The sequence below is a fragment of the Prosopis cineraria genome, unplaced genomic scaffold, assembly GCF_029017545.1.
Source record: "Prosopis cineraria cultivar Desert tree isolate PC_DT_omini unplaced genomic scaffold, ASM2901754v1 PC11, whole genome shotgun sequence".
NCBI lineage: Eukaryota > Viridiplantae > Streptophyta > Magnoliopsida > Fabales > Fabaceae > Prosopis > Prosopis cineraria.
Window position 1 is genome coordinate 31,124,619 of NW_026555342.1, and position 17,529 is coordinate 31,142,147.

Here is a 17,529-nt window from a genome sequence, read left to right on the forward strand (position 1 = left end):
AAAAATTTGTGAAATTAAAAAACAGAGTACATATTACTAACGAGATATTCTCGATAATCAGCAAAATAAATAAAATGTATCATTTAATTCATTTGGGTTTAGGGTGGAACTGTGCTACATGTTTAATTTCAAAATTATGCTTTGTGAAATTAAATAGTACTTTTCAAATTAATTTTTTCATATGCTAATTAATTAATAAATATCTAAGTTGAAATTAAAATTTGGGAGATAAGAAGTAGGATAAATAATGAAAAAGAAAGATAACTAAATAAAGAATGATGAGGAGAGATAAAATTATAACGTTAAAATGAATAGGGGAGAAAGTAACAAAAAAAAATATATCAGTTTGTAAGTTAAGTTGTGGGCAACAAATTTTCATGAATGATTTCAACAACAATTTTCAATATATCTTCACTCGAGTTATTGAAATTGTCTTATAATAGTTTGTCAAAAGAGATATTTTAGAAAGTATTTTAGATTCTTTAAATATCTATAATTGTCTTTTTTCTAAGGTAATCTATTTGGTTTGCTAGATATAATCCTTCAAGGATGATGTAGAGGAATCTAGCTCTACTCTATAGTTGAAGAGTATTGTGACGAAGTAATTTTGATAATACATCCAATTCTCAAATAAAAAAGATATTTTTTATTCTCTCTACTACATTCGCATCATATTTGTTTTGAACTCCTAGAGTATTGCAAGCCAATTGATATGATTTCATAAAGCTTTTCGTATTTCATTATACTATTATGTCTTATTTTTATTCTTTTTATGGCACCTATACCTGTTTAGTGTTAGAGAATTGTGAGAGCTTAACTACATGCTCACTTTAATGTAAAATATAAGTGAAATTCTATCATCTTTCTTCAATATTTCTTCTTCAGTAGAAATAGATAGCGACAAACCATTTATGGCTACTGCACCCCTCCCTTAATTTTATGCTTTCAAGGAAATTTTGTGTATTATTTTTATAGCTTTGTGTGGGTGATAAACATAGTGCTCATTCTATACTTCCTCCAAAAGTCTCAATTGAAGATATTGTCATTCCAAAAGTATATAGGCTTGTTTGCCTCCTTTGAAAGTGGTTAACCTTGAAAAGAATGATTTAAATGGCAATTTGCCAGAAGAAATGTGTCGTCAACTCCCTTTGTTGGAAGTCTTTGCTCATGATAATTATTTAGAGGGATGCATTCCAAAATTAATATGTAACTGCTCATCTTTAAAAGAATTATATATGATCATCAACTCATTTACAAATATATAGTTGTGTGATTGCATTTTTTCTACTGACGCGCTCACGTAATGGTGGGGGCACAATTTTGCTTTTCATCGTTTCGTTCATTCTGTATGTTCATAAATATATATATATATATATATATTTACAGCACATACTCATCTAATGGTGGGGGCACAATTTTTCAAAGAAAAAAATATTGAAATAGTGAAGCAAAATATTGAATCAATTTGCAAAAAACATTCTCAATGCAACTAAGTAAATAGATATCTTTAAAAGATTTTATACCATATGGGTGACAAGCTTCTAAAAATGGTTAATTTTGGTTATTTGTTTTCTCTACAACAATCTAATCTTAATATCTTAAAGAGATTATAGAAAAGATCGACTCATGGGTTTTGATGCTTCTCACTTTCCTTTTATTTCTCATTTTTTGTCCCTTGCATTTTCTTTTTAAAAGGAGTTTTCTTTCTTTTTTAAATATACAAATATAGACAATTGATCTAAATTTCTCAATGAATCACATTAAAACACACAGTCACATCCCGAACATGAAAACTAATTTATTCTGTGGTTATTGGTCCTGCCAATTAGGGTTCATCGCTTTTAAAAAGTAATTGGAGCTCTATATCATCAGTTAATTAGTGTATTAGTGTTATTTCTCACTGTGAGCAACTCTTCAATGGTGTTCTAAAAAATATAAATTATTTGATAGTCCCCTAAAAAAAAGTGTGCTTTGGGCTTCCAAAATTTGAATTATTTAATGTGTATAAAAATGATTTGTTGGGTAAGTTTATCTCGGGATGGCTTGAATAGAGCATATATACCCAGTGATAATTGGAATTTTTTTTATTTAATTATATCCACAAGATGTTCATACACATTCATGAATATTGAAATATTTTTTAATATACATTTGCTATTAATATTCCAAGATAGAATTTTTAATTTTGCTATCAAACTATTTAGATGTTGCCCAACACTTTTCAAGTGGATGTGTAGTTTTTATGAATTATTTAATTCCTTACAAACACGAAAATCAAAGACACACATATGGTAATATTTTCATGACAAACATTATTATCTGATTTAACTCATATCTAACGTAATGGACAGTACCAATTATATATAAAAGTATTGACTTTTTATTATTTATTTTTACTTATGACAATCAACATATTAGAATAAACAAGAAAGAAATCTTTTGTGGTTTTTTTTTTTTGGGGGTTGGGGGTGCAAACTCTGTTGATAGAAAGAATCTAATTGGGGAAAGGCCTGGTGAAAATATTTGTGTATGTGAGAGTATTTATTATATTTATCATTGTTAGATTAATTTTTTGACTCCCAAAAAATGGCCATCAATTAATATAATCCCATAGAACTTTCTTGTTTCATTATATCATTATCTTGCTTTTATTCTCTCCAAGATCAATTTAGTGTTAAATGATTAATTAGAGTCTTGTAACTATTATATCTTACTTTAATGTAATTTTCATTGTTCACTTTCAAATTGTAATAGGTGAGATTCCATTGTCTCTCTTTAGCATTTCTTCTCTAAGAATTGTGAGTTTAGGAAAAAATAATTTGAATGGTAATCTTCCAATGCTAGCTGACAATGAGATGTTGCTAGAAGGATTATATCTACAGTACAACTCCTTTACAGGTATTCTCAATCTGCCCATCCTTTAATTTTATTCTTTAAAAACCTTTTCATTTATTATTATGCTTATTATTCTATATTGTTAGCAAAATTTTAAACTGAAACCACTTTAAGAGTAAAAATTATAATATACTTGATACGTTTTAATGCAAATTATTTTTCTTAACCACTAGCTTCGAATTTTTATGTCAAGAAAATTTGTAGCACACATGGCTCTTACAAAAATCCATTTAATTTTTACGTGAGGGAGTTGCCAAAAAAGGGTATTGGATATTTTTCTATTAATGTTAATCCTCTAATTAACAAATTGGGAGAATCAGTCTAAAGTCTCATGGAAGCACTTTAAATACGCTGAGGTCCCATGAATTTAAGAAATAGCTGCCAGGTCCCTAGGGACCTAAGGGTAAATAAATCTAAAAACAAAATTACCCATTTGCCCTCTATTTGAAATATGAAAAATCGGTCTGCTTCCCACTAACCCACAAAACTGAAGACAGCTGTGTCTTCCTCATTCTGTCGTGCTCCAGAGCTAACGGCCGAGCACTATTCTCGCGGTCGCATTCCATCGGAGAAGACCGTCACGCCGTTAGAGAGTGAAAAACTCGAAGGAGTAAAGAACGAGAGTTGCTCGCTCCTGCTTCAGCGACTCATATTTGCCCTAATCGCCATCATCCAACTGTCTCTGCCGTCCTCTGCCGCTGTCTCGCCACCACAGGTTCAATTGCCATTCATTATGCATTTTCTTCTCCCATTATTCCTTTGTTTGTTCTTTTCTTTTTTTAGCTGGTATCTCGATTGTGACTTTAATTTTTTACATCTCCGTTTTTGCACATAACTGTAATTCTTCATCTCTATTTTTTTTGCTCGTATGTCAATTTTCTTCTCACCGTAATTCACTGTCTCTGTAATCCTCCTCAGCCTGCACCTGGCCATCCTCAGTAGAATCCCTACGTTTCTTCTTCTTCTCCTTCTTTGCAGTTTCCACCTGATCTGATTCCTTGCCAGCATCAGCTTGTAGAGCAGCATCGTTGTCCCCACTTCTCTCTTTCTTCTTTTTCTTCTTTTCTTTCTTTTCTTCAGCAACAGGAAGCTCTTGCATTTCCTCATCCACAGACGCACCATGAGGAGCTTGACGGAAGCCTCCAACTCCCTTCTTCCAATCTTTGTCATAGCTTTCTATCTTTGGCTTTCCTTTAGTTAAACCGGCAAGTCTACCTAGTTTGTTGCCTTCAAGACTCCTTAGGCGTGCTTCAAGCTGTGTGAAAGTATATATAAGAAATGGTAGCAAGTGACAACAAAAGTAAGAGAACTAACTAAAGAATAGCACGAGCACCTTGGCTCTGTTTTTCAATCCCATTGAATTATGTTGACCATGTCCAAGAGCATCTTCCATAATCGCCAATGCTGTCTTTGCAGCAAGTGACCGAGAAATTTTACCCTTAAAGTTTTGAGCAAGCTGACCAATTAATGATGCATAATAAATAAGCTCATATTTTGGGGTAGCATGCTTAGTCTTTAGGGCCCTAAAGAGAGCCTTTTCAGCACCAAGTATCTGTACAGTACTCCCTGGTAGCTTTGCAAGATTGAGGAAGCTACCACCATAGGCAATAAGGCGAGCACCAACAAGCTTCCCAACAAGAGCGGTCAAATTGGGTGCAATAGTGTTCATCCTGCTCTTAAGATAATCATATAGTTGTGCTCTGTACTCTGAAAGAGATAAAACCTGGTCACACAGTTCTCTAATGTTTATCAAGTCAAGCTTACCAAGTATATTTCTGATATGTTGCAAAAGTATAGCTATTCATGAGATTTTTATAATTACTTAAGGCGCGTATTTGCATGTTTCAACTTTCAACTACTCCTCTTGCGTTTTATATTTTTATTGTGGTTAGTTTAACTTCCAATTCTACTTAAAAATATGTAATTTTAAATATGGATGAATTTCTCCATTGATGACAACAACCATATGCTGTATTAACCAAAATCATTTATTCCATGAATGACAACTAATTACTTCAATGACTACAACCATAAACTCTATTGACAACAACAATATGCTCCATTGACTAGAGAACTGTCATAACTAGTGAACCGTCATGCCTTTGTGACTTGTGTTTTTTTCTTACTAATAAACAATGCTAGTGTAGAAATCTGTGAGTTGGAACTTAGTAATGACTAGTATGCATATATCTCTTTTCAACACATGTAATTGAACTTTCCTATTTGTTTTCCAAATAAAGGAAGCAAAGACAACAGTGAAGAGATATACCGTACCATTTCATACGCACTGCTCTCCTAGCCAATTTGGTGAAGTGGCAAAATATGTTAAGAAAGATGAGAAATTACAAAAAAGGGTTGAGAAGCTAGGATTCCATAGGCTTCTTGATGTGTCTTGTAAAAAAATTCAAAGAGATATTTGTAGAGAGTTGATGCGTGCCTTTAACCCCCCAACTCGTGAAATACGCATAAGGGGGAAAATCAAGCAAATGAAGGCCAAGGATGTGAATGACTTAATAGGCTTATGTAGTGAGGGTAAGCAGATTACTGGGGATGTCAATGTGAATGATAGAGCTTTTAAGAATTTGAGAAATACTTACTATAAAATGCCTTACAAGGAAATAGCTGAAATGATTATATCTGGAAAGGAGGTAGCTAAATTTGAGTTACCTTTTGTAATGTATGCATTGGGAACCTTGCTATTGCCAACCGCAAGTCTTGAGCTTAGTGACCGTATATTGAAGGTCGTTTATGAGACACAAAAGAAACCAAGCGCATATGATTGGGGTGAAGGGAAGGACGAGGAAGAACGTTGGGGGATGTATCTACTTTCTAATGGTAAGTGTGTGTTCAATTTACATTAATCTAAAGTGATAGTCTCTCAAAGTTTTCCATGTAAAAGTTTTATGTTTATACTGATTTGTCAAGTTTTTAGGTATGGGGCTTCTAGAATTTTCCAGTTGGCCAAGGTTGTCCAAAAGCTGTAAATGCTCTAAAATATTGGGACAATGATAAAGTGAATATAAGAATAAAGTTGGAGAAAAAAAGTAATTGAGGCATCTTGCATGAGCCAACTACTGTACATGGTAGTTCATCTACTAAGGTGTATCAAGAATCGACATTTGTTCACCCGGTATGTATAAAATAGAGTACAATGGACAGATATATATGGTCTTATTTATGTACTGAGTTAGTAATTGTCTTGCAGGAAGTAAGGAGGCTGTATGGAAAAATGCTATCATTTGTGTCTGACATTAGAGAAGAGTTAATGAGCTTACAATCAATGCTGCTTGGACAAGGTTCAAGAGAGGAAGAAGGTGAAATATCACAAGAGGAAGAAGATGATGATAAAGGGATAGATTCTGAGAGAAAGAATGAAGATGAAAAAATAGAAGAGGAAGGACTTGTTGATGAGGGGACAGCTTCAGAGGAAAAAAATGAAGAAGAAAAATTAGAAGAGGAAGAATATAATGAAGAAGGGGATGAACAATCAAAAGAGGAAGAGAATGAAGAAGAAAAATTAGAAGAGGAAGAATACAACGAAGAAGGAGCTGAACAATTAAAAGAGGAAGAGAATGAAGAAGAAAAATTAGAAGGTGAAGAAGATAAAGAAAAAGATGATGAACAGTAAGGTTCTCCTAAAGAAAAGGGCAACAATGACGATTCAAAGGAGGAAGAGGCTAAGGAGGCAGGTGTAGGAGGGAAAGATTCTACCGAGGACGAGGAAGGGAGAGGAGAAGTACAATTAAGTAAACATCCTAGAAGATCAAAAAGATATAAAAGATCTGTTGTGAAATCTCCATGGGTTAGAACTAATGTTGGAAAGAAGAGAAAAATGGATGAGAAGGAGCAATTATTTCAAATATGCACAACACCATGTGAGGAAGATGAGGGAGACAAGTAAGTCCCTATATTGTGCCTAAAAATTGACTGACTAAAGTATTAGTGACAATCTATTTAATTTTTCCTTCTTCTTCAATAGGATCATTATAGATTTGTATAATTACTACTTGACTCGTGCAGAGCTACAATGTTTTAATGGAAAGAGATGGATTAGTGATAGGGTGATGTCAATGGTTGCCCGAACTTTGGTAGGTGACTAAAAGGAAAATGAAGGGAAAGTTCGGAGACATATCTTTGGTTCTGAATTCATGCTAAAAATGATCAGCAACCCATTGAAATGGATGGTAGATGACAACAAGGGAGAAATATTTCCTGAGTTTGTTGGATATAACATTGCTGATTGTGATTTCATTTTTGGCCCAACTCTTTTCCATAGTCACTGGTTTTGCTATGTCTTTGAGACCAAAAGTAAGAACTTCTATGTGTTAGATTCATTGGTCAGTAACAGGGAGTATTTCCAAAGACAGCAGGAAGAGGAAGAAGAAGAGAATGTTGAGAAGAAGGGCAAAGGAAAGGAGAAGAAGAAGAAGAAGAAGGGACAAATAGATCCCAAAGAAATGATGGCAAGAGGATGCGTATGTCTATACTTGTCACTCAACATTACCAACATCTATATTTTTTGTTGTCTTCTTGATTAGTTGTAAATTAACATTACTAACATTGCAAGTCTTGAGTTTGCAGAGGAATTGCTTTCACTCTCTACTTCGTGCAGTCAAGCCACAATTGTTTGAGGATGATGTTAGCATGGACATTATATGGGCTAAAGTTCATGTGCAAACTGATACGTGAGTTCCTTTTATGTTTATATATCATTAAGCTTATATTTACATGTGAAAAATTAATTTTACATTATGTTTTTTATTTTGCTTTTAGCAATACTTGTGGGGTGCACGTTATGACATGGTTACAATCGTGGGACAACATTATGGATAAGAATGGGTATACGATGCCAAAATACTCTGATGTATACATTCTTTGCTTTACATTTTCCCTCTTTCATGTACTACATATTTGTTGTTGTCCCTTACAAGACTTAATTGTGGTGTAGGATGACCTCTATAAGAAGAAGGTAGAACTCTTGTGGTGGCTACTGAGTCATCATAACAATGTGAAGGAGCCCGAAGCTATGCCCTTGTTAGAAGGATCCCAAGCGATGAGGAAAAGGAAATAGAAGATTTTTTATAGAACCTTAGGATATAATTTTATTGATCATCATATCCCTTTGTATAGTTAGCTCATTTTGTGTAGTTAACTTAGATAACACTGGTTATAAAAGCTGATTACAAGTTTGTAAATGTGGCAGACAGTCTGTTTTATTAATTGCATGTCAACAAGTTGTTATCACTTTATTGACAAGTGTCTATAAGTACATTAACAAGTTAATAATTCGCCATTGACAAGTAGTAATAACTATATTGATAAGGTAGTAATTCGCCATTGACAAGTGCTGAGGTAGTAAGTGCTGTCGTTTCCTTAGAAAATCAGCTAGTTAAATGAACCAGTTGACTACTTAGCTTTGGAGATTGATAAGTACTATTAACTATGTTGACAAGTAGTAATTCGCCATTGACAGGTGCTGAGGTAGTAAGTGCTGTCGTTTCCTTGGAAAATCAGCTAGTTAAATGAACCAGTTGACTACTTAGCTTTAGAGATTGACAAGTACTATTAACTATGTTAACAAGGTAGTAATTCGTCATTGACAAGTGCTGAGGTAGTAAGTGCTATCATTTCCTTGGAAAATCAGCTAGTTAAATGAACCAGTTGACTACTTAGCTTTGGAGATTGACAAGTACTATTAACTATATTGACAAGGTAGTAATTCGCCATTGACAAGTGCTGAGGCAGTAAGTGTTGTTATTCCCTTTAAAATTCAACAAGGTGCAAGAACCTGTTGACTACTTAGTTTTGGATATTAACAAGTACTATTAACTATATTGACAAGGTAGTAATTCGACATTGACAAGTGCTGAAGCAATAAGTGCTGTTATTCCCTTTAAAATTCAACAAGGTGCAAGAACCTGTTGACTACTTCCGTTGCCTATTGACAAGTAGATATAACTATATTGACAATGTGTTAATTCTCCATTGACAAGTGTTGACGAACTTGGTGCTGTTAATCCCTGCAAAAATCAACCAGGTGCAAGAACTTATTGACTACTTGCCATTAGTCCTTGACTATAAGGTATCAAGTCATTTACAATTTATGCATTTGCTATTGAAAAGTGCTAATACATTATGTACAATAAACCAAAAAGTAAACAAAAACAACTTCCATATATATAAACAAAAAAATACACTTGTCTGTAATATTTTCTAGCATGGATTAAGATTCTTGCAAGTCTTGGAGGTATGACCAATCTCATGGCATATTTCACAATGGTACACCTTTTTGTTTTGGAATTGAGATTCCCTTCTTTTACTATTTGGCCTACCAGGAGGCCTTCTAGTTATTGGTGGCTCCAAAAAGGTTTCAGTTAATAAATTTGTCACCGTCAATGCTTCTAGATGTGGACAGTCATGTGTGGCTATCGGCTTCACACTGGTGGTATATATCTATTCTTGAGCAGTAAACTTGTAACATTCATCCAAAAATTGTACACATTGCCATAAAGTAGCTTGATTGCTGCACAAGCATGTGCACAAGGTATTCCACTCATTTGCCATGCTAAAAAAGAGCATGTACGTGCTGCAAGATCAACATTCAAGTGTATTAGTCCATTAACTGATATAGTTTGCACAGAGATCAAATTTTCTCTATAAATTTGTGCATGTAAATTTTTAGCTCTCACAACTTGCTCCATAACTTTTGCCTCAATGTTAGGCCCGACACCATGTTTCCAATTTCCCATAGCCGCTTTGCTAGCGACCATCTTCTTTGCCAATTTCTCTCTATGCTCATGAATCAAGACATTAACATTGTGTTTTCTCTCTTTCACAATCCAAGCATTAAAGGATTCTGCAAGATTAGTTGTGATATTATCCCATCGTTTATATCCAAACTTGCATTGAGCCCATCGATCTACATCCCCTTGGGTTTCAACCCATTGTGCCAATTGTGGACAAAACAATCTTAGATTCTCCATTGCAACATTAAATTCAACCTCATGCCTTGCATAGGCAATTGTATCAAGTAATTTCAACGCATCATCTTTCATGTTGCTCGAGGTACGCATCTTACCTCTATTGATTTTCGTAAATGCTGTGCTAAAATTTTCCTTCACATGACGGTAGCAAAATGCATGTCTCTCACCACTACCAAATATAGCTTGCACGGCACCAATAATCGCATTATTCCGATCAGAAATAATTGTTAACTCCACTGATCTTGTTATGTCTTTGACATTTTGAAGAAACCAAGACCAATCTTCTTACTAACAATGGCATATGCTACTAGAAATAAGTCATTATCAGCGTCATATGTACATGCTGACAGCATTGTTCCCTTGTATGGACCGCTTAGGTGACATCCGTCTACATAAAGTATGGCTCGACAACCTCCTAAAAAACCAGATATAGAGCATCCATAAGCAATGAATAGCCTCTCAAATCTATCATTTGAGGCATTCCATTTTGCAACTGTCATCGGATCAGTTTCCATTAATTGATCATAAATCCAAGGGATTATGCTATAAGAATCTTCTGCACGACCATGTATTTCCCGCAGTGCTTTTTTTCTTCCCCTATAAGCTTGACTGTAGCTTAATCGCACACCATACTCTCTATACAAGTCTCTTGCAAGTTCATTGGCACCTTTATCTATATTAGACCTTAGAGCATCAACCATGATTGATGATGTTAATTTTGACCTTGCCGAGTGTGACACAATAAGGTTGTCTTGCGCATTATGGGTGTGATCATTGTTGAATTTTGTAACCCTTAAAATCTCATTATCTTTTCCTATTGAATATGCTACAATGTTCCATTCACAGCCCTCCACCTTGCAATATGCAATGATCTTCTCTTTGTTAATCTTCTTAAACTTGTATGAAAACTTGTGGGAGATGCTATACTTGTACAATGCTTGTCTAAAGGCATCAACATTAGGAAAAAAACTGCCCTTTACCTACTAACAAATCCTTCCATTTCATAGAACTCATTTCAGGTATTGGTGTAGGTACCATTTGTACAGCGCATGCCAATTCCGAGTCTTCAATCTCAGGATAGATATTTGGTGGAGAGAAAGAGCATCCATCTGAAACTCTCAATAAATTATCAATCCTGCATTCAATGACAACATTACAATTATTCTTTCCAACATATTTGCATTAACAAATAAATTTACACAACTTACACATGTTAGTTCTCTAATGGGCAATCCATTGATGATTCTATGGTGTCATTCCCATTTCAACTACATACACATGTCCACTTTATTTGTTATATTTGATCAGATGTTCTACTCCATCATCATCAACTAGATCTACAAGTGTGCTTGCATCAACATTGACTGTGAATTTTAACTTGATTATATTACTTTTATTCCCTACAATTGATGATATCATTCTTATCAACTCTTCATATGTTGTCCCTTCCTTTATTGTTCTAGTTCTAACACTCCCCCCAACATATTGCATACTTCCTTGGTCATCATTTTGAAAATGCCCCCTATATGGAAAAAACATAATATATGTTTTCCTGAAGAACTTGCCATCTTACAAGTCAACCTGCACCACACATAGTATATTGACAACTAGACAATGTATATTAACAACATATTTATCCACTATTGACAAGACGTAGTGTTCATTAATAGCAGAGATTTTTCAACAAAACAAGCTTACCTCAAATGCTTGGGAATAATATATAAATTGTCCTATATGAAAAAAATAACATAATACATGTTTTCCAGTAGAGCTTGCATTCTTACTGGTTAGCCTGCACAATACAGTGTATTGACAACTATTCATCTCATATTGACAACACAACAAAACACTATTGACAACATGTAGAGAGATATTCATATCAGATATTTGTCAACGGAACAGTGTTGCGCCAGATTATTCTATATATCAGTTATGCAAACTGAATGATCGCAGGTTACCCAAAAAGCATTATCCTACCCTTAGACAATAGTGAAATCATTGACGCACAAGAAATCATTTACCTAGCTAACAATGGATATGCTACTGTTGATCGGTAATTTACGTAATCGTTTACGGCCAACTATCATTTACCTAGAAAATTTATTTTCTGTCGATGAAATGCTGCTGTTGTAGAAGAAACACTCCCAACTCACTTAGATGAAGACAACAGCTGTAATCATAGACGTGAGGAAGTGAAGATGATCCTACCGTGATCAACAACTATGGATATGCAGCAACCTTCACTATTGCTGATCATAGGTTTCCTCAGACGTGCGCGCGCAAGCAAAATTTTATTTTCAATGCTAGAGGGCAAATGGGTAATTTCACTTTCAGACTTATTCACCCTTAGGTCCTTGGGGACCTGGCAGCTATTTCTTAAATTCATGAGACCTCAGCATATTTAAAGTGCTTCCATGGGACTTTAGACTGATTCTCCCTAACAAATTTCCATGTGTTATGTATATCACTATGTGAGAATTTTGGGAATTGCCAGTCTTATGCGCACTAACAACAAACGAACATTTTGCACTTTGTTTAGGTGGAATTCATTCATTTAGGTGGAATATTGTATTCTTTGAGAGTGGTTAGCCTTGACATAAATCATTTAAATGATAATTTGCCAGAAGAATTGTGCCATCAACTCCTTTTACTTGAAGTCTTTGGTGTTGCTGGTAATCAATTAGAGGGAGGCATTTCAAAATCAATAAGTAGTTGCACATCTTTAAAGGAATTGTATTTGGATAGAAACTCATTTACAGGTATGTATAATATACTTATTTTATGTTTCCATTTTTTTAATCTCTTTTTAGAATGGAGTAAATCCAAAATAGGATTTTGTTTTTCATCATTTGATTCATAATTTCTTGTTGCTCATTCATATTGAAATGGAATAAATCTAAAATTCCATTACTTTTGTTCTAAAATTTTATGCGTCTCCTAATAACTTTAATTTTTTTTTCTCCCCTTATTTACGAAGACATTCTTTAGCTGTTTTAACTTATTTCTTTTTAATTTTTTTCAATTTTTTAATCTTGCAAATTCATTAAATCTTCTGTAGTTGAAATGAGTATTACTTAAAACTATTTTGTTATAATCAACGTAAGTTTTAGACGTATTGTTAAACATACTACTAGATTTAGTAATATTTGATAATGATAATTTTTGTATGATAAAGTAAATTTTGTATGAAAATAACATTAAAATACAGACAAGTTTGGAATTGTATTTTTCTTATTCATTATATATAAACAAAATATTTAAAGACGTATGAGAAATCAATTACAAATAATAATAATAAAAGTAAATAAAAAATTTAAATGCCACCCAAAAACACTAGTTCAACCATATTTGAGCTAAAAGCCTAAAACTAATGAGCTAGAATACGATATATTTTCAATTTCAATAGTCAGAAAAACAATTAGTTGCTTCATCATCATCATCATCATCATCTTCTTCTTCTTTTTGGGGGGGGGGGGGTTGAAAGAGTAGCACTAAGAAAGATTGCTCATTGCTTAGACAAAAGAGGCATAGTGCCTGTCAAAAGAGATTGCTTCGTTTTAATTCATTTAGTTTAAAGAGGAACTGTTCCACACGTTTTCAATTATACAAAATTAATAAAACTATTCAAATTAAAGTTTTTCTTATTATAATTTTCAACAATTATCTAACTTGAAATTAAAAGAAATTGCAAAATACATATATTGACATAATGAAATTTTTAGTCACTGAAATTTGTTTTAGTTATCAATTTGGTTCTTTAAATTTAATTTTCATCAATTTGGTTCTTTAAGTTTGCCTCAGACATTATTTAAAGAGGAGATAAAACTGTTAAATTTTTATTGACATAGATAATAGAGTATTGATGACAACCATATAGATTAATGAAAAGAAGTATAATTATTTATGTAAGAAAAAATAAAAAATGTTTTAAAAAATAAAAATGCATCATAAATGACTAAATTGATAAAAATTAAACTTATTCAAGGACTATTTTTTCATTTAATTATCTATATGTGATAACCCTTATAAAATAAATTAATATATATATATATATATATATATGATAATTTGTTTATGTGTGTTTATATTAAATCTTTAGATAATATATCAATACAGGAAGTTGATGCTGTGGTAGTTGGGTTGGATTACTTTTATTTGGTCCAAGTTCGAACCGTTGTGAGCCCATGGGAATTTTTTTTTTTCCGTTGCTGATTTGCCTTGTAAAATCACCAAACTACCCTTATTGCAATCAGATCTTTTTAAACTCTCCCTTCGTTCTTCGGCGAGGATTCTGGAGCAAAGAGAGAGAGAGAGTCGGTGCAGAGAGCAAAAGGGATCTTAGGTCCAGAAATTTCATTTCCTTCGTCTCCAGCAATCATTGGATCTTAGTGATTACAGAGGTTCTGTCCACTGTCGCCAGTTGATTGGGTGTGAGTATGTGGCTTCCTTCTTCCCTGTCGTGACGTTGTTGGTGTGCATGTGAGCCTTGAATTGCAACTTGCTCCCTCCTCTGTTCTTGGTGCTATTAAAGAGTGTGCTGAGCCTTCTCCTTCTTCCTCCTCTGAATCCTTTCTGTTTTCTTTTCAGTTTTAGCCGCCACTGTCGCCTGTATGCTTGCTCCTACTCCATCTGTCGTTGGTCAGTCAACCCGTGACCTTTGCACTCTGTTATTTTTTATTCAGATTATCGAGCTTCTTCTCCCTTCTTTGTCCAGGTGCAAGTGTGAGCGTTTAGATCTTCTTTCCCTTTTACTATCACTAGTGATTATTGTCGGAGGGAGTTAGAGACTTATGCTGCCTTGAATTGCTCTGGCTGTCTTTCGTGTTCCCTGTCTCTGTTTTATTTTCCCCCGTCTTCTGCTTTGACCATGATATCGTGTTCAAGTTACTGCTGGAGGTACTGTCGTGAGTTTGGCCAGTTGTTGCTGATTCCGTTTCTCTTCTCGGTTGCTAGCCGTATTCAGTTCTTCATCTTGTGTTCAAGAGCCTCCTTTTCTCCTCTCTATCTGTTCGCCGCCATTTAGCCAGTCAGATTGAGGTGAGAAGTGTTGAACTATCTCATTGTTAATCTGCTATACATGTGAGGTTAAGAGATCAAAATATTAGTGCTGTGTGTGGACGTGAAAATGCAGAAAGTTAGTGGGTGTGCGCTGCTGTTATTACTTGATATGTGTAGTCACGGCAATCATATTTTCTGCTGTTGCTTATACTGTTATGTAGAGAGGAGAAGATTGAAATTTAAGTTAGCAATCCATCTGAACTTAGTGATAATATATGGTAAATGTGGGTTGAGGGTTGAAATTTCAGAAATTCATTCTTCCTTGTGAATACATGTGCCTGCATAGAAGGTAGTGTTTTAAATTAAATGAAAGTCATAAGAATGAGTGATAATATTTGGACCAATTTAAATCATAAATTTGGCTTCGAATTCTTAATGATGATGGTTAAATTGAAATAAAGATCGAAATCTATGAAAATTTTATTTGATTTATATATATTTTTATAAGGTGTGTGGGAGAAAAGGAACCTGACAAGGATTAAGAGAAGAATATCTTTGAAAATTTGGAACTCCGACAAGTAAGTGAATAGCATCCCATTTAATATAGTTTTTTTTTTAATAGCCTCTTCCTTAAATATTTTATTCTTATGAATTATATTAATTTCGAAAATTATGAAATATCAATGAAAGACAAATGAGTTATGATATGTGCATTTAGTGATTCTTGAAAATATATTTCCAAGTTTAATGAAAGCATTCTTGTATGATTGTTAAACTTTGAAATTTATTAGATACTCAATTAATGCAAATTTATGATTTTGACAAATGTTGAGATTTGAAACAATTCATGCGAGTTTGGCAGTAAAAATGATAATTTATTTCATTGATAATTATTTTTCTCACATGTTTGAAGTGTGATTTAAAGAGAACTCAAAACAGAACACTGCTACTAACGGCAGTTCTATTAGCCCGTAGCGTGCTATGATTAAACACTAGCTAGTTTGTTTCATGAGCTTTATTCTCATGTTTGGTATTCTTGGGCTTTGTACCCGCGTTTGATTTTGTGACCTAAGCCACATTTGGTTATTTACCCTTGTGGACTGTGTGTCTACGTTTGTTTTGTAGTTTCGGCTGCGTTTGGTTACTTACACACTCGTGGACTGGTGTGTCCACATTTGTTTTCGTGGCATAAGCCGCGTTTGGTTATTTACCCTTATGGACTGAGTGTCCACGTTTGTAACCTGTTCTACTGAGTTCTCAAGATTTTAGATGTTGATTAATATGTGTTTCAAAATTTACATGATTTTGGCTAGCAATTTGTACCACTTTGAGTTATATGTGAGCAGATTGTTTTCTTTAAGCATGATAACATAAATTATTTTTAATTTACTCTTATTTTATAAATATGGTTATGACTTACATGTTTATAAATTTTTGGTGGAATTACTTTTAACTAGCTGACACCATTATTAGATATTGTTGATTAAAATTCTAAGAATTTTACTTGGGAATGTTATTCACTGAAAAAATTATTTTGGTCTCAGATTTGTTAGCTGACGTTGATCCCACCATCAAACTCTAAAGGGCAACTAGCTACAGTGGGTGGACATTTTGATTGGTGTTGTTGCTTTAATGTAAATATATAATTTGTATGTCTTTTTGATTTGAAAGAAAGAGTAGATACTCCACATAAGTTGTTGATAAATCTTATTTTTGGTCTGTATATTGGTTGCTGGCTGGAAGGAGCTATGATCCTAATTTCTACTGTTGTCTGTAAAAATTTTGTTGTAGAATTTTTGAGAAATCCTAGTTACAGGGGAGGTTCTGTCGAAATTTCTACAAAAACATCGACACTTTCTTATGATAATGAGTTTAAAGGAATTATTTAATTCTCATGTAATTTGATAAATTTTCTTTCTTTTCTTTTGAAAAATGGAGTAAATTTTCATTCTGAGGCTTACGAAAATGTGAGTGGTTCACACCTGTGCCAGTCATCCTCTATTTTTTTGGGGTGTGACACTATATATGCCAAGCCATCAACATATACTACATATTAAATTAATTTAAGAGTTTATTGTATTTTAAAACTTAAATGACTAACATAATAATTTAAGAATATATATATATATATATATGTATGTATAAGTTTGTCCAAAATGAAGAAAGAAAATATATCCTCCTCTAGTTCTATTTTGCAAATCACTTCCAACATGTTTTACTAGAGTTAAGAAAATCTTAAACTTTATTAACTTTGTTTAAAAATTTAATAAATTATCAACTTTGTTCCTATTTGAATATACATATTTTAACAACGTGATTTCTCTTTTCAACATTCAATAGGAATAAAGGAAAAATTTGTGATTAAAATTTAATAATGTGATTTATAAATATGACCCAAAAAAATCTTCTCTCTCTATTCTAGAAATAGGATCAAAGGGAGTATAAGAGACTAAATTGACAAAATTAAATTTAAGGGACTAAATCCTAACTGATATAAATTTGAACGACTAAAAGTTTTATTATTCTCAAACCAAACATGTGGACTTGCCATATATGATGTGGAACCTTTTTCTTTTCATTTCTCACTTCAACTGTACCAAAAAAAAAATTCACCCAAAAAGTAGTTTGATTGGCAATGCACAACAAACTTTTA

General features: G+C 33.3%; 2 protein-coding genes across 2 annotated transcripts; both read right to left on the reverse strand.

The window, feature by feature from the left end:
* Positions 1-3,778: 3,778 nt before the first annotated feature.
* On the reverse strand, positions 3,779-5,172 carry LOC129286464 (probable nucleolar protein 5-1). The gene is made up of 3 exons (XM_054922424.1): positions 5,165-5,172; positions 4,229-4,670; positions 3,779-4,150 (listed from the first exon to the last, which is right to left on the reverse strand). Exons 1-3 carry the CDS (start codon positions 5,170-5,172, stop codon positions 3,779-3,781), a joined length of 822 nt encoding a protein of 273 aa, XP_054778399.1.
* A 4,157-nt stretch (positions 5,173-9,329) lies between these two features.
* Positions 9,330-14,257, reverse strand: LOC129286465 (uncharacterized). Its single transcript, XM_054922425.1, has 5 exons — positions 14,144-14,257; positions 11,452-11,459; positions 10,914-11,013; positions 10,219-10,858; positions 9,330-10,129 (listed from the first exon to the last, which is right to left on the reverse strand). Exons 1-5 carry the CDS (start codon positions 14,255-14,257, stop codon positions 9,330-9,332), a joined length of 1,662 nt encoding a protein of 553 aa, XP_054778400.1.
* Positions 14,258-17,529: the final 3,272 nt, after the last annotated feature.